This window comes from Danio rerio, chromosome 8 (assembly GCF_049306965.1).
Source record: "Danio rerio strain Tuebingen ecotype United States chromosome 8, GRCz12tu, whole genome shotgun sequence".
NCBI classification, from domain to species: domain Eukaryota; kingdom Metazoa; phylum Chordata; class Actinopteri; order Cypriniformes; family Danionidae; genus Danio; species Danio rerio.
In genome coordinates this window covers 180,928-207,500 of record NC_133183.1, presented here as the reverse complement: position 1 = coordinate 207,500, position 26,573 = coordinate 180,928, and the positions used below count along the sequence as shown (strand labels likewise).

Here is a 26,573-nt window from a genome sequence, read left to right as displayed (position 1 = left end):
TGCATCAAAAAGCTGCTCAAATTGTGCAATGACAAGAAATAAAAGATATATATATATATATAATATACGTTTACACTTAGTCATTTAGCAGATGCTTTTATCCAAAGCGACTTACAAATGAGGACAAGGAAGCAACTTACACAACTATAAGAGCAACAATGAAGAAGTGCTGTAGGCACTAATGTATAAAGTATTAGTACATTTTTTTTTTGTTTGAGTACAGTTAGTGTGATATCCAGAGAGGCAATTGTAGATTAGGAAGGGAAGTGGAGACTAAATAGTTGAGTTTTTAGTGGTTTCTTGAAGACAGCGAGTGACTCTGCTGTTCTGATGCAGTTAGGGAGTTCATTCCACCAACTGGGCAGATTGAGCGCGAGAGTTCGGGAAAGTGATTTCTTCCCTCTTTGGGATGGAACCACGAGGCGACGTTCATTCACAGAACGCAAGTTTCTGGAGGACACATACATCTGCAGAAGTGAGAGCAGATAAGAAGGAGCAAAGCCAGAAGTCACTTTGTAGGCAAACATCAGAGCTTTAAATTTGATGCGAGCAGCAACTGGCAGCCAGTGCAAACGGATGAGCAGCGGAGTGACATGTGCTCTTTTAGCTTCATTAAAGACCACAAGAGGTTTGATAGAGTTAGCTGGAAGCCCGGCTAGTAGAGAGTTGCAATAGTCCAGTCTGGAGAGAACAAGAGCTTGAACAAGGAGTTGAGCTGCATGTTCAGATAGGAAGGGTCGGACCTTTCTGATGTTGTAGAGTAGCCACTGAACACATGAAAACGAAAGTATCAACCAAAAACTAGGGAGTAGAAAGTGCAGATAATTGTGTAAAAATGTAAAAGTAAAAAGTTGTCAGAAAATAAACAGTGGAGTAAAGTACTGATGCCAGAAAAATCTACACAGGCTCATTCTATACACACAGTCATGAGGACGTTTCTGGAGAGCGCGGATTATGTAGCCGGAGGTGCGTATGGCTGCATTCCATTTCTTAAGTGAACGCTACAGGGCGGTGTGACGCCGTTACTTCTGGCGCTTCCCAGCTGACCGCTTACCTCCATGCGGAGGGCTTTCCTGCTGCAACCAGCTCGTCCAGTTAGCTCATCGTGTACATCGGCAGACCTGAGACGCAGAGAGGAGTTGACCACAACCGTGTTCGAGTCTGGGGAAGAGCGATTGCAGAAATCAGGTTAGACAAAAACAGAATCCAAAACATAAAGTGAACGAGTGAACAACAGGGTGAGAATGTGGTAACATCAGCAAACATGGTCAAAATGAGACGAGGGCTTTTCCTTTTCTGGACGGCTTTTGTGAATCATTGGTTGGGTTTAGGGAAGGGGGTGGGCGGGTTAATCAATAAAATTGGTTGGGTTTAGGGAAGGAGGAGGGTGGGTCAGTCGATTGGCCGATTAGCCATTCAGTCAGTCAGACAGACGGTCAGTCGACAGCGGTCTCTGGTGGGTTTACATGAGAACAGCGGCGTGATCAGCTCTCACAAAAGACATTTGAGATACGAAAAAGTGCACACCGCGGCCTCTCGTGGATTTGTGAAATGAAAAACAGCAAGAATACGTACCACCCACGACGTATATCGCAGTCTCCAGAAACGTCCATGAGTCTATGTTTTCAGAATGAGCCTGGGTGGAGAAATACTGTATCTACTTAATACAGTAGGGAAGAATATGTGCTTCGTTACTTCCCTTCTGTGCTGTGTGTTTGGTGAAGCGCACTGGGTTGACATCAGGGCTCTCCAGTGTTTTTCATATATGAGCTACGGGTAGAGAACTGAGAGTGGCTGAGAGACACTTTCACACCTTCCAACTGATTAAATAATATTCAGGTCCACAATTATGCAGAAAGTTTGTGTTTAAATGTAAATAAGAGCTGGTAAATATTATTTTCCACAATGACGCCTCTTGCACATCGTCCTATTATCTTTTGTGAGAAGCCTGGAGCATTTACAGTCAATATTAAACTTGCTGGATAAACAACAGTAACTTTAAGTCAGAATTTGTCAGGAGTGTCAATACTTTCGGGCTTGACTGTATAATCAGCTGAAGTCAGAATTCTTCACCCTCTTGTATATAATTTCTGTTAAATGAGTTCTGTTCAGCACATCTCTAATCATAACAGTGTTCATAACTCATCTCTAATAGCTGATGTGTTTCCTCTTCTCCATGATGACAGTAAATAATATTAGACTAGATATTCTTCAAGACACTAGTGTTCAGCTTACAGTGGCATGTAAAGGCTTCACTAGGGTAATCAGGGTAAAGTTAGGGTAATTAGGCAAGTCATTGTATAACAGTGGTTTGTTCTGGAGACAATCCAACACTAATATTGCTGAAGGGGCCAATAATATTGAGCTTAACATGACTTTAACACTATTAAACACTGCTTTTATTCTAGCCCAAATAAAACACATCAGACTTTCTCCAGAAAAAAACTGTAGATTAATCAAGATTAATCACAATTAATCATTTGACAGCACTAATAGATTTGAATATAGAATACAAAGAATACAGCTCCTTTACAGAAAACAGCATCATGTATAATAAATACTGTAGTTATAAGTGCAAAAGGAAATCTGTAGTTGTGGGTTTCATCAAGCTTGGGTTGTCAGGTTTTAATGAAGTAATTGCAGTCTTGCCAATATCACTTCAGTAAAGCTGCAAAGGTGGATATTTATATGATCATCATATTTATATGATCATCTAACACATGCTGAATACAGAATATAGTCCCATGAGGGAAATTAAAAAGCTGAATTTGATTGTAAATGAATCTTATTTTAAAGTAGGGATGTCCAAGTCATTTGATTTTGAGTATCTACTGATACTGAAAGCCGATGCGATACCTCTATAATACATAAAAAAGACTATAAAGAACAGTGAAGACACAGGTCCAGGATGTTCTTATTCCATGTGTTGTTTCTGAGCTGCATTATCTGTTTGTTGTGGTAAATGTAGCCGTTTCCTTTCTACCTCTTGCAATCCCAAGCATACATATCTCACAGTTTGCTGTGGCAATGTTGTCATCATCAACTTTACAATACCTCCAGTCTGCAGACATGCTCACGCTTTCTGCTTCTGTGTTCTACTTTAACTGTGTATAACCGATAGCATCTCTGCAACACAGTGATGTCACACCACACGCCCTGCTGTTTCTGTGAGAAGACAAGACAGAGCTCTAACTCTGCACCACCGCAGAACTATAGATGTGTTCAAAATAATGACAATTTATATATACATACATATTTGAGTCCTGATCGGAGGTAATGTCTGATTCTGATCGAGTCTGAAACTGCGAGACCGGATCTGGGCATCACTATTTTAAAGCGAAAACATTCAAGCAAACAATGATTCTGCTTCCCTCATTGTCAGATTACTCTGCTTGTTTTCAGGGGAAACTCTCTTCATTCTGACTCAGTATTTCTGTACATTTCTGACTATCTGTTTTGCTAGTCTTGAAAATGCTTCTGGATTTAAAAGTTTGTAGACATTTGGACTAGAAGCAAGACAGAAAGAGTGGATCTGCTGTGTGTTGAAGTGGTGATGTTGATGTTATGTTGAGCACTGGAGAACTGACTGCATCTAGACAATGCTGTGGTCTTATATTCATATATGGTGTGTGTGTGTGTGTGTCAGGTGGTGTTTCCGCGTGTGGCGCGTGTGTGTAAGAGCGACAGCGGCGGCTCTCAGCGTGTGCTGGAGAAACAGTGGACATCTTTCCTGAAGACGCGCCTGAACTGCTCCATTCCTGGAGACTCACACTTCTACTTCAACATCCTGCAGGCCGTGACCGACGTCATACACATCAGCGGACGAGACGTGGTCATGGCCACCTTCTCCACACCCTACAACAGGTCACAACACACTCTCTGCTGTCTCTGACGTCATCTTCAGCAGCTCAAACACTCTAATGGCTAATGATCAGACGGCTGCTTCTCACTCAGGGCTGCTGGGCATGCTAATGAGATGGAGGGATGGGCACTATTGGGCGGGGCTTTAACCATCAAATCAAAGTGTTTCTGCATCAAGTCTGATTAGAGCAAACAGAATTCACTCATGTTGAGCATTAGAGGCTGCTGGAGATCCTCACACACTGCTGACACACACACACACACACACACACACATTACTGGGTTAAACCTCTTATAAGAGTCATTTCTGCATAACAGGTGCTCTTTAAGTAGTCTTACAAGGCTCTCTGGAATAATTAATTCTGATTGGTCGATCACAAGATTTCCAAGGCATGTTATTCCCGGATAAATCTGATTGAATGGATATTTTCTACCGGATGCTTCACAGTAATATATTAGAGTATAACATTACATTAGTCAATACAAACACAGTTGTCGTCTGCAGACACACACACACACACACACGACTGATTGCCAGTGTGTTATTCTGTCTAAAGTGTGTGTGTGATTACTGTGTGTTCCAGTATTCCGGGATCAGCTGTGTGTGCGTATGACATGTCAGAGATCGCTCTGGCCTTCACCGGACGCTTCAAAGAGCAGAAATCACCTGACTCCACCTGGACACCTGTGCCCGAGGAGAGGGTGCCCAAACCCAGGTACACATGTCTCTCACACACACATACTCACACACACACACACACACACACACACACACACACACACACACACACACACACACACACACACACACACACACACATGTTTGGTTGTCAGGCACAGTCAGACAGCAGTGACAGTGACAACAAACAGTTTTAATGAAGGAATCTGCCAAATGAATTAAATTACCAATCCTATGCAAACTCGTCTGTATTTGATGAATAGATGATTTGCATATGTAAATACCACATTACAGTAAAAATTGTTGATCAGTTTTCTCCATGTTCAGCTGTAATTCTTGCCTTAAAGCAGCTCAGACCAACATTAATATTTATGAAATCATAATATGGCAGAATAATCATGTTGTGCAGTCAGTGAAGTTTGTTTATAAAGTAACGTCGAGAGGATCAGGTGCTTATGATTGATCACAGCCGGTCCTGCATTATTCTATGCTTATGATTGACCAATTAGACGATTCCTAAGCCACTATAAATACCCTCAGCTCCTTATCACAGCCATCCTCATTTTGAAGAATCCCCCCTCCACCCCTACTCCTCCTGCTCTTTCCTAGATGTGTGGCACGGTGGCGCAGTGGTTAGCACTGTTCCCTCACAGCAAGAACGTCACTGGTTCTAATCCTTACCAAGCCAGCTGACGTTTCTGTGCGGAGTTTACATGTTCTCCCCGTGCTCACATGTGTTTCCCCCGGGTTCCTCGGTTTCCTCCTTCCGTCCAAAAACTTGCAGCTTAAGTTAATTGACTAATCAGCACATAGACATGCTGCTAGTCAGTAGTTATCTCTTAAGAGTGATCACTATCTGTTCACTAGCTCTCTCCCGGACAGCATGCCAAACACACTTTATGATCGCTCATCAGCTGAGGGTGAACTCTTGAATCATCATCTCCTGCACAGATCCATGAGTTCAGATGATCTGAGAATGGTGTGCAGTAGATTCCGGCTCTGCTGTTGGTGTAATGCTCAATACTGTACAGTGCTGGACACACTGATCATCTCTCTTTTACATCAGATCTGTGTGCAGATACAGTAGATCAGTCAACAGCAAAGACAAACTCATCTAACAAACACTGAAGATCACAGCGCAACAATTAGACACACACGTGCATACGCTGGAGGAAATATTAAATGCGGTTTAATACAGAGGAAAATCAAGAGAAACCAATCAAATTGAGTTGAAATGTTGTAGTTAGTAATATTGTGCAATAACTGGTTTGAATGTAAATGTGCTGTCTCACTGTTTCATGAAGATGTTCAGTAACATAACTCTTATTTAATGAAGAGAACTGATTCATGTCTGTAATGCACTAAAATATATTGTGTATATTGACTGAGAGATGGACTAACTATAGACGTTCAAAGCAGCGAGTCCTCATTCATGCAGTGCTGTATGTGTGTAGTATGATAACTACTAGTGATAATACAGCCGGCGTGTGTGTGTGTGTGTGGATCTGGAGTGCTTCTGCTCCTCCATGTGTGTGTGTGTGTGTGTGTGTGACGGACAGACGGCAGGAGTATGGCCTGCGCTGATTAACATAAAATGAGGGTGTGTGTGTGTGTAACGAGGTCAAGTGTTAATGAGAGAGCGGGTGTGTGTTCTAATGTTATGCTGATTCCCCTGCTGGAGACAGTCTGCTGCTGCTGCTAGAACACTCAGATCTGCTGCTCACTGAACCACAGAGTACACTCTATAACACACACACACACACACACACACCCTATAGTTCTGTACTGTTCTGTCAGTGATGATGATGATGAAGATTAAAAGCATTAAGATCACAAGATGAAGATGATTAATGATGAGGATGATGATGATGAAGATGGTGATGATAAAGATGATGAGGATAATGAGGAAGATGATTAATAATGATGATGATGGTAATGAAGATGTTGATGATGATGATGATGGTGATGAAGATGATGGTGATGATGGTGATGAAGATGATGGTGATAATGATGATGGTGATGAAGATGATGGTGATGATGATGATAGTGATGAAGATGATGATGATGATGGTGATGAAGATGATGGTGATGATGATGATAGTGATGAAGATGTTGATGATGATGGTGATGAAGATGATGGTGATGAAGATGTTGATGATGATGGTGATGAAGATGTTGATGATGATGGTGATGAAGATGATGGTGAAGATGATGATGGTGATGAAGATGTTGATGATGATGGTGATGAAGATGATGGTGAAGATGATGGTGATGATGATGATGGTGATGAAGATGTTGATGATGATGGTGATGAAGATGATGGTGAAGATGATGATGGTGATGAAGATGTTGATGATGATGATGAAGATGATGATGGTGAAGATGATGATGGTGATGATGGTGATGAAGATGTTGATAATGATGGTGATGAAGATGATGGTGAAGATGATGAAGATGATGATGGTGATGAAGATGATGGTGATGATGATGAAGATGATGATGGTGATGAAGATGTTAATGATGGTGATGAAGATGATGAAGATGAAAATGATAAAGATGACAATGAAAGTAGATGATAAAGCTTTTAAAGATGACGATGATGAAGATAATGAAGATGATGATGATGAAGATGCTGATGATAGTGATGCTGAATAATGATGAAGATGATAGTGATGACGCTATTGATGATGATGATGAAGATTATGATGATAGTGATGATGATGATGATGATGATGATGATGGTGATGATGATGATGATGATGATGATGATGGTGATGATGATGATGGTGATGAAGATGATGGTGATGATGATGAAGATGATGATGGTGATGAAGATGTTAATGATGGTGATGAAGATGATGAAGATGAAAATGATAAAGATGACAATGAAAGTAGATGATAAAGCTTTTAAAGATGACGATGATGAAGATAATGAAGATGATGATGATGAAGATGCTGATGATAGTGATGCTGAATAATGATGAAGATGATAGTGATGACGCTATTGATGATGATGATGATGAAGATTATGATGATAGTGATGATGATGATGATGATGATGATGGTGATGAAGATGTTGATGATGATGGTGATGAAGATGATGGTGATGATGATGAAGATGATGATGGTGATGAAGATGTTGATGATGATGGTGATGAAGATGTTAATGATGGTGATGAAGATGATGAAGATGATGATGATGAAAATGATAAAGATGACAATGAAAGTAGATGATAAAGCTTTTAAAGATGACGATGATGAAGATAATGAAGATGATGATGATGAAGATGCTGATGATAGTGATGCTGAATAATGATGAAGATGATAGTGATGACGCTATTGATGATGATGATGATGATGAAGATTATGATGATAGTGATGATGATGATGATGATGATGAAGATTATGATGATAGTGATGATAGTGATGATGATGATGATGATGGTGATGATGATGATGATGATGATGGTGATGATGATGATGATGATGAAGATTATGATGATAGTGATGATAGTGATGATAGTGATGATGATGATGATGATGATGATGATGGTGATGATAGTGATGATGATGATGATGATGATGATGATGAAGATTATGATGATAGTGATGATGATGATGATGATGATGATGATGATGAAGATTATGATGATAGTGATGATAGTGATGATAGTGATGATGATGATGATGATGATGATGATGGTGATGATAGTGATGACGCTATTGATGATGATGATGATGATGAAGATTATGATGATAGTGATGATGATGATGATGATGATGATGATGATGAAGATTATGATGATAGTGATGATAGTGATGATAGTGATGATGATGATGATGATGATGATGATGATGGTGATGATGATTAATGATGCCGAGTGTGTTCTCTGTGCTCTTCAGGCCGGGTGTGTGTGCCGGCTCGTCCTCCGTGGAGAAGTTTAAAGTGTCGAGTGAGTTTCCGGACGATTCTCTGAGCTTCATCAAAGCCCACCCGCTGATGGAGGAGGCCGTGCCCGCCATCGCCAACCGGCCCTGGTTCCTCAAGACCATGGTGAGGTGAGTGCAGGATATCAGCATCTGAACATTACTGGAGAATCATGTCTGACTGTTCCTGGAGCTCACGGTGAGGTGAGTGTCAGGAGCATTAATAGAGGAGGAGAATGATGGAGAACATTCCAGAAGCTCCAGCCGGCAGGAGAAACACCACTGACTGTTCCTCAACAGAAGAGGAGCTCCGGCATCTGCAGACCCTAATGCAGTGTGCTCATGCAGGAGCGAGACTCTTTCAACAGGCGTGAGTGTGTGTGTGCGCGTTTGTGTGTGTGTGTGGTGTGTGTGTGTGTGTGTGTGTGTAAATGTGCCCCAGTAAAAGTGAATGACTGATAAGACATTAGCTGGAGAAGCGGCGTGTCTGTTCCTCTCGGAGATTACAGCGCTTCAAAGACTCCCGAGATGTGAAAAGATGAAGAGAATATGTGTGTCATTTATTTGTCGTTATATATTTCCATCCTGCCTGTTTTAATTAGCATGAAACTGTATTTGCATAGTGATTTGGAAATGAAACATACATTTGATTAACTGAGATGAGCTGGGTAATTGGAGCGGCGGGCGCCAGATAATGCTTTCATTTCTGCTTCAGCAGGAGGCTGAGATTCCAGCGTAACCCGTGTGTGTGTGTGTGTGTGTGTGTGTGTCAGGTACCGGCTCACTCGTATCGCAGTGGATAACGCCGCCGGGCCGCACAATAACCATACGGTGGTCTTCCTGGGCTCTGAGCGAGGAATCGTCCTGAAGTTTCTGGCTAAGATCCGCAGCGGCGCCCTGAACGACAGCCTGTTCCTGGAGGAGCTGAACGTCTACAACGCAGAGAAGTGTGTATTCCAGAGCCCTTTATCAGGTTTCAGCGCGCGGTCAGTAAATTAAAGAGCGCTGCTGCTGAGCAGTGTGTGTGCTGAATGATTAAAGCCAACAGAGTCTCTGATATCTGCTGACACACACACGCGCACACACACTGGAAAAACAGCACAACACTGCCAGTCCGTGCTGCGCTCTATGACATGTATCAGTTATTATAGCAGTTATTACAGTTAAGCACAGCAGAGGCTTGTTACTGTGAGTTATACATGTTTAAATCCACACAGCATTAGACACCTGCAATAATCAGTCAATTTATCATATAGCTCATAGACGTGGCCTCAGTGTTTTTGGTGACACAGTAGATAAATATATATATATATATATATATATATCGGCCATCAGAAATGACCATCAGCAACATCTGATCTGATCCGCAGCCTCTGCTGTCTGTCTGTGAAACTATGCAACAGTGACTTTAACAATGCCACTAAAAATAACTATAATCATAAAAATAAAATGTTAATGTCAGTGTCCACACCAGCCCACAATAACTGACAATGACTATAACAATACAGATATACAACAATACAGATAACAACAACTATAACAATACCGATATACAACAATACAGATGACAACAACTATAACCATACCAATATACAACAATACAGATGACAACAACTATAACCATACCGATATATAACAATACAGATGACAACAACTATAACAATACTGATATATAACAATACAGATAACAACAACTATAACAATACCGATATACAACAATACAGATGACAACAACTATAACCATACCAATATACAACAATACAGATGACAACAACTATAACCATACCGATATATAACAATACAGATGACAACAACTATAACAATACTAATATATATCAATACAGATGACAACAACTATAACAATACCAATATACAACAATACAGATGACAACAACTATAACAATACTGATATATAACAATACAGATGACAACAACTATAACAATACTGATATATAACAATACAGATGACAACAACTATAACAATACCAATATACAACAATACAGATGACAACAACTATAACAATACTGATATATAACAATACAGATGACAACAACTATAACAATACTGATATATAACAATACAGATGACAACAACTATAACAATACCGATATACAACAATACAGATGACAACAACTATAACCATACCGATATTTAACAATACAGATGACAACAACTATAACAATACTGATATATAACAATACAGATGACAACAACTTTAACAATACTGATATACAACAATACAGATGACAACAACTATAACAATACCGATATATAACAATACAGATGACAACAACTATAACAATACTGATATATAACAATACAGATGACAACAATGACTATAACAATACCGATATATAACAATACAGATGACAATGACTATAACAATACCGATATATAACAATACAGATGACAACAATGACTATAACAATACCGATATATAACAATACAGATGACAACAATGACTATAACAATACTGATATATAACAATACAGATGACAATGACTATAACAATACTGATATATAACAATACAGATGACAATGACTATAACAATACTGATATATAACAATACAGATGACAACAATGACTATAACAATACCGATATATCACAATACCGATAACAACAATGACTATAACAATACTGATATATAACAACACAGATTACAACAACTATAACAATACCAATATATAACAATACAGATGACAATGACTATAACAATATCAATATATAACAATACTGATAACAACAATGACTATAACAATATCAATATATAACAATACTGATAACAACAATGACTATAACATTGCGATATATAACAATACCGATAACAACAATGACTATAACAATACCAATATATCACAATACTGATAACAACAATGACTATAACATTGCGATATATAACAATACCGATAACAACAATGACTATAACAATACCAATATATCACAATACTGATAACAACAATGACTATAACATTGCGATATATAACAATACCGATAACAACAATGACTATAACATTGCGATATATAACAATACCGATAACAACAATGACTATAACATTGCGATATATAACAATACCGATAACAACAATGACTATAACATTGCAATATATAACAATACCGATAACAACGACTATGATAATATCGATATATAACAATACTGATATATAACAATACTAATAACAACAATGACTATAACAATACCGATATATAACAATACAGATGACAATGACTATAACAATACCGATATATAACAATACAGATGACAACAATGACTATAACAATACCGATATATAACAATACAGATGACAACAATGACTATAACAATACTGATATATAACAATACAGATGACAATGACTATAACAATACTGATATATAACAATACAGATTACAACAATGACTATAACAATACCGATATATCACAATACCGATAACAACAATGACTATAACAATACTGATATATAACAATACAGATGACAATGACTATAACAATACTGATATATAACAATACAGATGACAATGACTATAACAATACTGATATATAACAATACAGATGACAACAATGACTATAACAATACCGATATATCACAATACCGATAACAACAATGACTATAACAATACTGATATATAACAACACAGATTACAACAACTATAACAATACCAATATATAACAATACAGATGACAATGACTATAACAATATCAATATATAACAATACTGATAACAACAATGACTATAACAATATCAATATATAACAATACTGATAACAACAATGACTATAACATTGCGGTATATAACAATACCGATAACAACAATGACTATAACATTGCGATATATAACAATACCGATAACAACAATGACTATAACATTGCGATATATAACAATACCGATAACAACGACTATGATAATATCGATATATAACAATACTGATATATAACAATACTAATAACAACAATGACTATAACAATACTGATATGTCACAATACTGATATATAACAATACTGATATATAACAATACTGATATATAACAATACCGATAACAGCAATGACTATAATAATGCTGATATATAACAATACAGATGACAATGACTATAACAATACCGACATATAACAATACAGATAACTATATCAGTGACTGTACCAACCGGTGATAACTATGACAATAACAGCTATTGTAACTGATAACAATTCCTTTAACAGTACCAAATGTTGTCTCTCTGTCAGACTACTATAGGAACTGCAGCTAGTTTCCATCGTAACATGAAGCCAATCTGTTCAGTTTGCAAAAAAGAAACCATTCAGTGCATTTCTGTTGCTGTTAGAGCAGCTCACTGTGGTATTGGTAACTTAGCAACCATCAGTAAACAAACCAAGCATAACGGAGTCACAGATACGTGTAATGTTTACTATGTCATGCTTACTCTGCAGATGCGTTTACAAATGATTGGCTTTAACCCCTTTTGGCACAGATATCTCACAAACTTTTTTGAAAACTAACCAATGAAACTAATGAAAGAGTTTACGGTTGTTGCGCCTCGCAGGTGTAGGACTGACGCTCTGCTGTGTGTGTGTGTGTGTGCAGGTGCAGTATTGACGGTGTGGAGGATAAGCGCATCATCAGTATGCAGATCGACAGCCGCAGCCGATCTCTGTTCGTGGCCTTCAGCTCCTGTGTGGTTCGAGTCCCGCTCGCGCGCTGCCAGCGCCATGGAAAGTGCAAGAAGTGCGTGCAGATCACACTATTCATCAGTCTTTCTTTCTTTTTAATTCTTTTAAACCTGTTTGAACACGTCTTTCATTTGCTAGTGATCATCATGTGTTTAGATGTGAGTGTCAGTGTGTCAGTCTTCAGGATATCTATAATCCAGTGTGTCCAGCACTGACAGAGTTCACCTGTCGCAGGAAAATCTGAGCCTAAGAAAAAAACTCCTCAGTGTTCAGCCCAGTATACGTCTAAAAATACATAATAAAGATCTTTTCAAAAGTCTTAAATGTGACCTGCAGAAAGCCTGGTGTGAAAGCGCCGTGCTCCCCCTCCTCCAGCAGTCTGAGCTTCAGATGTTTGGTCCACGTTTGGTGCACACCTGAACACAAGCTGCTGTCACACCTGAACAAACCAACCACACCAAACAGACAACATTAGATTTAACCGAAAGCACCCTAAATCTTCCCCTCGCTAGTGTCCACACTAACCCTCCTCAGTTCAATTGCTCTGTGTCTCTATAACAGTGTCCCGTGTGTCTCTGTCAGGTCCTGTATCGCCTCCAGAGACCCGTACTGCGGCTGGGTGTCCGAGGGCGCCTGCAGAGAAATCACATCTGATGCAAAGTAAGTGCCTCGCTCTCAGGCCTGTAATTATAGATCACAGCCGCCAGCGCTGATGTCACTCTACCCAGAGGCATGATGGGATTGTGGTTTGAGCCGCTGGAGCTTCTCATCTGGAAAAAAAGAGTGTTTGACCCCAGAACGGCTCTGTAATTCATCTCTTTATTTATATCACGTATTAAATGAGCAGCATGTGGCGTTTGTGAACGCCTGCGTCATCATGTGATCATCATGGCTGCTTCTGATCTGTACAGCTCATATACACTACATTACTGCTCATATACACTGCATTACAGCTCATATACACTGCATTACTGCTCATATACACTGCATTACTGCTCATATACACTGCATTACAGCTCATATACACTGCATTACAGCTCATATACACTGCATTACTGCTCATACACACTGCATTACTGCTCATATACACTGCATTACTGCTCATACACACTGCATTACTGCTCATATACACTGCATTACAGCTCATATACACTGCATTACAGCTCATATACACTGCATTACTGCTCACATACACTGCATTACTGCTCATATACACTGCATTACTGCTCACATACACTGCATTACTGCTCATATACACTGCATTACTGCTCATATACACTGCATTACAGCTCATATACACTGCATTACTGCTCATATACACTGCATTACTGCTCATATACACTGCATTACAGCTCATATACACTGCATTACAGCTCATATACACTGCATTACTGCTCATACACACTGCATTACAGCTCATATACACTGCATTACTGCTCACATACACTGCATTACTGCTCATATACACTGCATTACTGCTCATATACACTGCATTACAGCTCATATACACTGCATTACTGCTCATATACACTGCATTACAGCTCATATACACTGCATTACTGCTCATATACACTGCATTACAGCTCATATACACTGCATTACTGCTCATATACACTGCATTACAGCTCATATACACTGCATTACTGCTCACACACACTGCATTACTGCTCATATACACTGCATTACTGCTCATATACACTGCATTACTGCTCATATACACTGCATTACTGCTCACATACACTGCATTACTGCTCATATACACTGCATTACAGCTCATATACACTGCATTACTGCTCATATACACTGCATTACAGCTCATATACACTGCATTACTGCTCATATACACTGCATTACAGCTCATATACACTGCATTACTGCTCATATACACTGCATTACAGCTCATATACACTGCATTACTGCTCACACACACTGCATTACTGCTCATATACACTGCATTACTGCTCATATACACTGCATTACAGCTCACACACACTGCATTACTGCTCATATACACTGCATTACTGCTCATATACACTGCATTACAGCTCATATACACTGCATTACTGCTCATATACACTGCATTACAGCTCATATACACTGCATTACTGCTCACACACACTGCATTACTGCTCATATACACTGCATTACTGCTCACACACTGCATTACTGCTCATATACACTACATTACGGCTCATATACACTGCATTACAGCTCATATACACTGCATTACTGCTCATATACACTGCATTACAGCTCATATACACTGCATTACAGCTCATACACACTGCATTACTGCTCATATACACTGCATTACTGCTCACACACACTGCATTACTGCTCACACACACTGCATTACAGCTTATATACACTGCATTACAGCTCATATACACTGCATTACTGCTCACACACACTGCATTACTGCTCATACACACTGCATTACTGCTCACACACACTGCATTACTGCTCATACACACTGCATTACTGCTCACACACACTGCATTACAGCTCATATACACTACATTACTGCTCATATACACTGCATTACAGCTCATATACACTGCATTACTGCTCATATACACTGCATTACTGCTCATATACACTGCATTACAGCTCATACACACTGCATTACTGCTCATATACACTGCATTACTGCTCACACACACTGCATTACTGCTCACACACACTGCATTACAGCTTATATACACTGCATTACAGCTCATATACACTGCATTACTGCTCACACACACTGCATTACTGCTCATACACACTGCATTACTGCTCACACACACTGCATTACTGCTCATACACACTGCATTACTGCTCACACACACTGCATTACAGCTCATATACACTACATTACTGCTCACATACACTGCATTACTGCTCATATACACTGCATTACTGCTCATATACACTGCATTACAGCTCATATACACTGCATTACTGCTCATATACACTGCATTACTGCTCATATACACTGCATTACAGCTCATATACACTGCATTACAGCTCATATACACTGCATTACTGCTCATACACACTGCATTACAGCTCATATACACTGCATTACTGCTCACATACACTGCATTACTGCTCATATACACTGCATTACTGCTCATATACACTGCATTACAGCTCATATACACTGCATTACTGCTCATATACACTGCATTACAGCTCATATACACTGCATTACTGCTCATATACACTGCATTACAGCTCATATACACTGCATTACTGCTCATATACACTGCATTACAGCTCATATACACTGCATTACTGCTCACACACACTGCATTACTGCTCATATACACTGCATTACTGCTCATATACACTGCATTACTGCTCATATACACTGCATTACTGCTCACATACACTGCATTACTGCTCATATACACTGCATTACAGCTCATATACACTGCATTACTGCTCATATACACTGCATTACAGCTCATATACACTGCATTACTGCTCATATACACTGCATTACAGCTCATATACACTGCATTACTGCTCATATACACTGCATTACAGCTCATATACACTGCATTACTGCTCACACACACTGCATTACTGCTCATATACACTGCATTACTGCTCATATACACTGCATTACAGCTCACACACACTGCATTACTGCTCATATACACTGCATTACTGCTCATATACACTGCATTACAGCTCATATACACTGCATTACTGCTCATATACACTGCATTACAGCTCATATACACTGCATTACTGCTCACACACACTGCATTACTGCTCATATACACTGCATTACTGCTCACACACTGCATTACTGCTCATATACACTACATTACGGCTCATATACACTGCATTACAGCTCATATACACTGCATTACTGCTCATATACACTGCATTACAGCTCATATACACTGCATTACAGCTCATACACACTGCATTACTGCTCATATACACTGCATTACTGCTCACACACACTGCATTACTGCTCACACACACTGCATTACAGCTTATATACACTGCATTACAGCTCATATACACTGCATTACTGCTCACACACACTGCATTACTGCTCATACACACTGCATTACTGCTCACACACACTGCATTACTGCTCATACACACTGCATTACTGCTCACACACACTGCATTACAGCTCATATACACTACATTACTGCTCATATACACTGCATTACAGCTCATATACACTGCATTACTGCTCATATACACTGCATTACTGCTCATATACACTGCATTACAGCTCATACACACTGCATTACTGCTCATATACACTGCATTACTGCTCACACACACTGCATTACTGCTCACACACACTGCATTACAGCTTATATACACTGCATTACAGCTCATATACACTGCATTACTGCTCACACACACTGCATTACTGCTCATACACACTGCATTACTGCTCACACACACTGCATTACTGCTCATACACACTGCATTACTGCTCACACACACTGCATTACAGCTCATATACACTACATTACTGCTCATATACACTGCATTACTGCTCATCTGATTGAGTTTTTACTCTTTAGAAATGGAGCGGATGGAGGGTATCTGAGCTCAAACTCTGTAATTGTTCTAAAGTGACTTAGGAAAGGATTATGGGATACGATCTGTGTCCACAGTTCAGCAGAAGCTTTTCTAAAACATGCCTTAAGCAAGAGTGTGTTTGTTTCTCTCTGGAGCGTCAGAGATCATCATCGTTATAATCTTATATTGTCTTTCTGCACACTCATATACAGATAACAGAGCTTAGCATTGAGAGGCATCACGGGGAAAAAGATATGTTTGAATAAATCTGAGCTCAACTTCACTCTAGTTGGTGATTATATTGCAATCCATCCGCCATCAATTCTGCTCAAATTATCTTGATTTTTATAGTGCTTTATAATGTAGACTGTGCACTTAATATAGATAAAGAACAGATAGTTAAAGTCATAATACTGCAAACTGTGGATCATTCCAGCAATTCAGAAGTCAGTAGTAAAGCGCAGTGTTTTATTCATATTCACAGCACATTTGGGATCTTGTTTTCTGCTTCATTTTGACATGATATTGAATGACGTTTGTTCCCTCAAACATGTATTATTATTTGAAAATGTACTTGAGATTGAAGTCAGCTAGTGTGAAATAGAGGTGTTGAAGCCAGTCGTCTCACTGCGTGTGTGTGTGTGTGTGTGTGTGTGTGTGTGTGTGCGTGTGCGCAGATGGCCGTTCGAGCAGGACGTGGAGCAGGGAAACACAGATGGACTGGGCGACTGCCAAAGTAAGCAGAACCCGTTTACTGAATGCTGGACACACACACACACACACACACACACACACACATACAGCTGCACTGAACTTCTGCAAAGCCCCGTTCACACCAAGAGCCACTGATATTGATACTGGCAGATGATAAATGACATTAAATAGCTACAACAATACCGATAATTAACTATCTCAGCATCCACACAGCTGACCATGACTATAACTGTAATTCCAACAATAACAAGATCAATATTAGTGTTCACATCAACACTGGTTAACAATGACTTTAATAATACAGATATCAACAATGACTATAACAATAACAGCAATGCCTATAACAATACTGATATATAACAATACCGATAACAACGACTATAACAATACCGATAGCATTAACAATACCGATAACGACTTTAACAATACCGTTAACATCAATGACTATAACAACAATACCTATAACAAGACAGATATATATCTATACCGATAACAACAACCATAACAGTACTGTTAACAACGATAACTATAACAATATCTATAACAGCAATGCCTATAACAATGCCGGTATATACCAATACTGATAGCAACAATGACTATAACAATACCACTACAAATAACTATAATAATAAAGATGAAATGTTAATGTCCGTCCATACTAGCCCACAATAACTGACTATAACAATACTGATATATAAAAATACTGATAACAACAATGACTGTAACAAAACCGATAACAACAATCACTTTAGAAATACCTAAACCAACGACTATAACAAAACATATACCAACAATGACTTTAACAATAACAACAATGACTTTAGCAATACCGATAACAACGACTATAACATTAACAACAATGACTTTAGCAATACCGATAACAATGACTATATCATTAACAACGACTTTAGCAATAGCGATAACAACGACTATAACATTAACAACAATGACTTAAGCAATACCAATAACAATGACTATAACAATAACAATGATTTTAGCAATACGGATAACAACAACTATAACATTAACAACAATGACTTTAGCAATACTGATAACAACGACTATAACATTAACAACAATGACTTTAGCAATACCGATAACAACAATGACTATAAGAAAACACATACCAACAATGACTATAACAATAACAACAATGACTATAAAATACCACTAAAAATAAACTATAATAGTAAAGATAAAGTAATAATGTCAGTTTCAACACCAGCCCACAATAACCGACATTGACCATAACAATACTGATATATAACAATACTGATAACAACAATGACTATAACAATACCGATATATTCCAATACTGATAACAACAATGACTATAACAATACCGATATATTCCAATACTGATAACAACAATGACTATAACAATACCGATATATTCCAATACTGAAAACAACAATGACTATAACAATACCGATATATTCCAATACTGATAACAACAATGACTATAACAATACCGATATATTCCAATACTGATAACAACAATGACTATAACAATACCGATATATTCCAATACTGATAACAACAATGACTATAACAATACCGATATATTCCAATACTGATAACAACAATGACTATAACAATACCGATATATTCCAATACTGATAACAACAATGACTATAACAATACCGATATATTCCAATACTGATAACAACAATGACTATAACAATACCGATATATAACAATACTGATAACAACAACGACTATAACCATACCGATATATAACAATACAGATAACAACAATTGCTTTAACAATACTAATATATCTTAATACTGATAATAACGACTATAACAATACCGATATATAACAATACTGATAACAACAATGACTATAACAATACCGATATATAACAATACAGAAAACAACAATGACTATAACAATACTAATATATCTTAATACTGATAATAACGACTATAACAATACCGATATATCCCAATACTGATAACAACAATGACTATAACAATACCGATATATAACAATACCGATAACAACGACTATAACAATACTGATAACAATATATCACAATACCGATAAGTATATCAGCGACTGTACCAACCGATAACTATGACAATACCAATACCTTTTCCAAATCTGATGTACAATACATATCAGCATCGGTATAACTATATTAGTATCCACAGCAGCTAACAATGACTAAAAATAATAACCATAACTAAACCGATAACTATGATAATATCGATAACTGTGGCAATAACAGTAACTATATTAGTGGTAATGTTGTTTATTCTACATTTTTTCACTTAAATGCTCCAACGCTTTACATCTGGATGGATTCTGATTGGCTGTCAATGTTTTCATAGTTCATCAGCCGAAACTATAATCCTGAAAGTGATTTGTGTGTTTTTCACAGCGCAGCGGGATTCAATATTAGAGTTTGAGTTTATCATCGCCGTAAACGCGTCGTAAATCAGTCTGAAACACATCCGCACGCATGACATCATTTCAGGAGTTATTTCTGAACTCTTGATCTCGGTAATGTTCTGCTGCCGCGGGTTTAAATGTGTGGCTAGATTAATTCAGTAATAAAATGAGTGTGTGTGTGTGTGTGTGTGTGTGTGTGTGTGTGTGTGTGTGTGTGTGTGTGTGTGTGTGTGTGTGTGTGTGTGTGTGTGTGTGTGTTTGAGAGAGAATCCTGTTCCAACCAATTAACACCTTTTTTCATTTGTCTCCAGATTCGTTCGTGGCTCTGAACGGTGAGTGAAACGCTCCATCTTCTTCTTCTTTCTCTCCTCATTTTCAGACTCTCATTAGCCGAGTGTTTCATGTCTGTAATGGCTTTTCTTGTAGAGCTCCAGCGCAGGAGTGATTTTACCCAGAATGCTCCACGCGGTCAGTTTCTCCAGTCTTTCTGTGTGTAGCTGTAGTGTTTGTTAGAGTCGCTGCTCATTGATTCGCTCTGACCTTTCCTTCTCTAATTGGATCTCTGTGGTTCACAGAGCACAGGATTGTGGGTTAGAGATGGTCAAATGCAAATGATGTTTACAGGGAATAAACACTGGCGCTTCCTCCCGAGACCCAGCAGAAATTATTCATGAAATACAATCAGGACAAAAACAGGCCGATGATGGAGAGCGGAGTCCCGGACGGCGGTTGTGACCTACATAAAGCGGAGTTCAGATCTTCAGCTGAGCTTCAGAGTTTCAGCGCTCTGGCCTTTTTACAGCTCATAATGTGTGTTTATGTTTTAAACACACACACACACACACACACACACACACACACACACACACACACACACACACACATGCAGACGGCTGGTTTCTCCTTCAGCTGCTGGTTTAGGCACAGCTTTTCTCCTCCTCTTCTTCTCGTATGTGTGTCAGCGTCCGCCGGCTCTTCCTCTGGCGGAGGAAAATGAATTATAAAATAGAGCTGTCACACTAATCTGGCGGCCCGTGGCGCTTTCTTAAATAAATCATTTTAATGACTGCGGCTGGAGCTGCTCGGCGCGGCGGTAAACAACAGAGAGTTTATCAGTGGATTAACACACGCTGGCTTTGATCAACCGTCCTGAGATCCACTAATTCTGCTTATTTATCAGCCAATCTCTCTTGACCTGAAATATGAAGTGTGATGCTTCAGGAGTTCAGCAGATGAAGAGTGAGATCTGAGGATGCTTTAGTGAACTGATGTGTGCTGTAGGAAACTAGAAATGAGTTAGTAGACTAGATTAGCGCAGCTGACGTCAGATTGATTTAGGTTTTTCAGTTTCACCAGCCTGATCTCACCAGGAAACCTGAGTATTTGACGTTTTGTCAGTTTAGTGGCGAATTCGTACGAGTTCAGTCATATGAAAACTGTACGATTTTAAAAAGGAGGCGTGGCACCTAACCCCACCCCTTACCCCAACCGTCATTGGGTGATGAGCAAATCGTACTAAATTGTACGAATTAGATCATATGAATTCATACAAATTAGCCGCTTAATCAAGAAGTTACGAGTTGCCGTGAGATTGCGTTGGGGTCACACATCAGTGATGAACGTAATCCTGCTTATTACTCACATCCAAAGCAAATCAACCAGTAGATGTGAAATGCTGATTATAATGTGGATTACAGTGTGAATGGTGTTGAGATGGGCGGATAAACAAGCATACACCTGCTCAATCATGATGACTGTGATGACGTTGGGTTCAGGTTAGGGTTTGGGGCAGGCCACGGAAATATCATTAACCTCAGAGACAAGATGTCCAGTCCTCACTAAGATAGAAAAACAAACATGTGTGTCTCAGATGTTGATGTGTGCTGAGTGTTTAGCGTGTGTGTACAGGTTTATGTGGTTTATGAGGACGCACTATTATATAATGACATGGGTATGACCTAGTTAAGGTGGTTTATGAGGACAGGTGTCCTTATAATTCAAAACACTTCCTGCTCAAATTTTGCCACAGGTTTAGGGAGGGTGGGGTTAGTGCAGGGGGAGGGGCTTATAATCAGGGTTTTTACTGTATAAAATATGTCACGCCTGTGGAGAGTCCTCATAAACCATACACAGCTGAAGTCAGAATTATAAGCCCCTTTGGATTAGTTTTTCTTTTTTTAAATATTTCCCAAATGATGTTGAACAGATTGAGGAAATGTTCACAGTGTGTCTGATAATATTTTATCTTCTGGAGAAAGTCTTATTTGTTTTATTTTAACTACAATAAAAGCAGTTATTAATTTTTTAAACAGCATTTTAAGGTCAAAATTATTAACCCCTTTAAGCTATTTTGTGTCCGATAGTCCTCAGAACAAACCATCATTATACAATAACTTACCTAATTACCCTAACCTGCCTAGTTACCCTAATTACCCTAGTGAAGCCTTTAAATGTCACTTTAAGCTGTATAGAAGTGTCTTGAAGAATATCTAGTCTAATATTATTTACTGTCATCATGATGAAGAGGAAATAAATCAGTTATTAGAGATGAGTTATTAACACTGTTATGATTAGAAATGTGTTGGAGAAATCTGCAGAACAGATATTGGGGGAAAATAATTCAGGGGACTAATAAGTCTGACTTAAAGTGTATGTATATGTCTGTGTGTGTGTGTGTGTGTGTGTGTGTCAGCTGTTGACATGTATATGTGTGTGTGTATGTGAGTGTATATGTATCTCAGCTGTCGACATGTATGTGAGTGCATGTGTGTGTGTGTCTCAGCTGTTGACGTGTGTGTTGTCTCCATCAGGCCGTGTCTCCTCCCCCTCAGTGTCTCCAGCAGTGGTCAGTGTTCCTCTGGGTCGGGGTCGAGTGCTGAAGGATCACCAGGAGCCGCTGGTGTCCGGGTCCTCAGAGACGCAGCAGGAGAGCGCGGGTAAGCCTTGGAACGACACCTGTGGAGGACAAAAACACACACACACACACACACACACTGCTTCATCTGACCCACAAACACTCTGAACCGGCAGACACACTTGTAACACACACACACACTGTACGGGCAAACATGACGTGTCTGACTATCACTAGCTGTGTTTCCATCCCAAGAGGAGCATTAGATTACTGAGGGAGACTGTAGGTGACGCGGTGGCGCAGTCGGTTCACCTCACAGCACTCAGGTCTCTGGTTTGAGTCTCGGCTGGGTCAGTTGGTGTTTCTGTGTGGAGTTTGCATGTTCTCCCCGTGTTGGTGTGGGTTTCCTCCGGGTGCTCCGGTTTCCCCCACAGTCCAAACACATGCGCTATAGGAGAACTGATCAACTACACTGGCTGTAGTGTATAGGTGTTTCCCAGTGATGGGTTGCAGCTGGAAGAGCATCCGCTGCGTAAAACGTGCTGGATAAGTTGGTGGTTCATTCCACTGTGGCAACCCCTAAAGGGACTAAGCTGAAATGTGTATGGGAACACAGCCCGTGTACACACTCCAGCCTGAGATATTGCAGCAGAGAGAGGCGCAGATGATCCCTATACAGACGCTCACTACAGTAATGATGTGGTGATTTACCAGCGTCTGTCAGAATGAGGAGCAGGTTATCTGATCGATACGAGTGATCGAGCGTCACACACACACACACTCCGGCGCTCATTAACACACACCAGCGCTTAATTGACATTGATTCTCAATAACGAAGCACTTCATCAGCCGACAGACACCAGTGTGTGTGGTTAGGTGTGTTTGCCGGTCACTGGAAGCAGTTCAGCACACTCACACACACACACACACACACACACACACGCACGCACATACACACACAATGGTGGCAGAGACACACATCTGCTTCTTCTGCTCATCTGAGCACACGTGCGGCTTCTGTCAGTTTTGGGTTGCTGTGTGTGTGTGTGTGTGTGTGTGTGTGTGTGTTCTTCATGGTCTTCAGCTGTGTCAGTCGCTGGGTTTTGTTGGGTTCTGCCGCATGGCTTTCACATTCGCTGCTCTCCTTATTTCTGATTTCCTTATTTGCTGATTTTTGTGGCAAACGGTTCTCCTTGCAGCCGGATATTTCCTTTCTGCTTTATTTATAAATCAACACGCTTCATGAATATTCACACAGGCTCCTCCCCCTCCCTCATATATGTGTGTGTGTGTGTGTGTGTGTGTGTGTGTGTGTGAGAGAGCTGTGGTGTGAAGGACGCCCGGCTCAGCATTCACCAGAATGAATCAAGATAAAACAGACACAAAAGCTCTACAAGAATATTAGTAAAACATGAGGAAATGAAGTTTATTATTATTAATTATCATTAATTATTACCAATAGTGAGTGCAGTATTCTCTCTTCTCATCTTTCAGCTAAATGATCATGCAGAAGTGCTGAATAGTGTGAATATTTATCTTCATAAAGTGTGTATTCAGCTAATCCACATGACTCTGTAACTGCTGGACGTTGATCAATAACTCTGATATATAGAGGAGCACACGTCATGCAGGAAACAGCCTGATCATCTTTTGCTTTTGGATGAAGGTTGAGCTGGTGTCTTCACAGTGTGTGTGTGTGTGTGTGTGTGTGTGTGTGTGTGTGTGTGTGTGTGTGTGTGTGTGTGTGTGTGTGTGTGTGTGTGTGTGTGCACCCCTCCTCCACCATCTGCTGCCATTGTGATTCCACAGGACCTTCATCCTCCTGACGGTTCGTTCCAAGGCTGAAGCTCTGATGCAGCCGCAGCGTTTGACTAACCTTAATCCACTGTCTCTCTCTCTCCCTCACTCTCTCTCGCTCCACCAGTAGATCAGTCTCTCTCTCTCTCTCTCTGTAGACCTGCGGCTCCCGCTGCTCCTCCTCTGAGCCTGTGTCCAATTTATAGGTCAATTACACACACACACACACACACACACACACACACACACACACATACACACACACACACACACACACACACACATCTCTATGGTGTGTTCCTGCATATATATACACACACACACACACACAGTCTCAGTGTTGATATGATGTCAGTGGGTGTGGTACACACACACACACACACACACACACACACACACACACACACACACACACACACACACACACACACACACACACACACAGTGTATTTGCCTTCTGCGTTCTGCTTGACTGACTCGGGATCAGATGCTCCTGTGACTGACTCCAGCCTGATATCAGCGATATGTCAGACACCATAATTCATATATCTGAACACACAGATGAGCTGGAGATGTGTGTGTGTGTGTGTGTGTGTGTGTGTGCACAGATGTAAGTCCTCTATACACTGACCTCAATCTGCAGACAAAGCCTTTTAAACGCTGCATCCTGATCCACACACACACACACATCATCAGCTGTTCCTGCGGGAAAAACATGCGTTGTTATGTATTTAAAGGGTGTGTGTGTGTGCGCGCATGTTTGTGTGTGCTTGTGTTATGTGTGTGTGTGTGTGTATGCGTGTGCATATGTGTGTGTGTATGCGTGTGCATATATGTGTGTGTGTGTGTGTATGCGTGTGCATATGTGTGTGTGTGTGTGTATGCGTGTGCATATGTGTGTGTGTATGCGTGTGCATATGTGTGTGTATGTATGCGTGTGCATATGTGTGTGTGAGTATGCGTGTGCATATGTGTGTGTGTGTGTGTGACGTCCTCATTTGTAAAGCGGATTTAAATAAAGTTCAGGTGTAAGGTGTGTGAGGGTTATGGTCGGGTTAAGCTGTATATAAAGCAGAAGTGTGTGTATTGTGCTTATGAATAGCGCAAAGTCAACATACCTGTGTGTGTGTGTG

At 39.7% G+C, this 26,573-nt stretch overlaps 1 protein-coding gene across 4 annotated transcripts in view; it reads left to right on the top strand.

Annotated features, from left to right (window-relative positions):
• The window catches only part of sema6a (sema domain, transmembrane domain (TM), and cytoplasmic domain, (semaphorin) 6A), a 97,478-nt gene that overhangs the window by 59,649 nt on the left and 11,256 nt on the right, over window positions 1-26,573 (top strand). The window contains exons 10-19 of one of the 4 annotated variants that reach the window (XM_073909169.1): window positions 3,647-3,864; window positions 4,446-4,577; window positions 8,444-8,599; window positions 9,241-9,414; window positions 13,047-13,187; window positions 13,715-13,792; window positions 18,355-18,413; window positions 21,101-21,121; window positions 21,216-21,257; window positions 23,600-23,725. In XM_073909169.1, coding sequence (XP_073765270.1) covers window positions 3,647-3,864; window positions 4,446-4,577; window positions 8,444-8,599; window positions 9,241-9,414; window positions 13,047-13,187; window positions 13,715-13,792; window positions 18,355-18,413; window positions 21,101-21,121; window positions 21,216-21,257; window positions 23,600-23,725 — 1,147 coding nt within the window. 4 annotated transcript variants of the gene reach the window in all.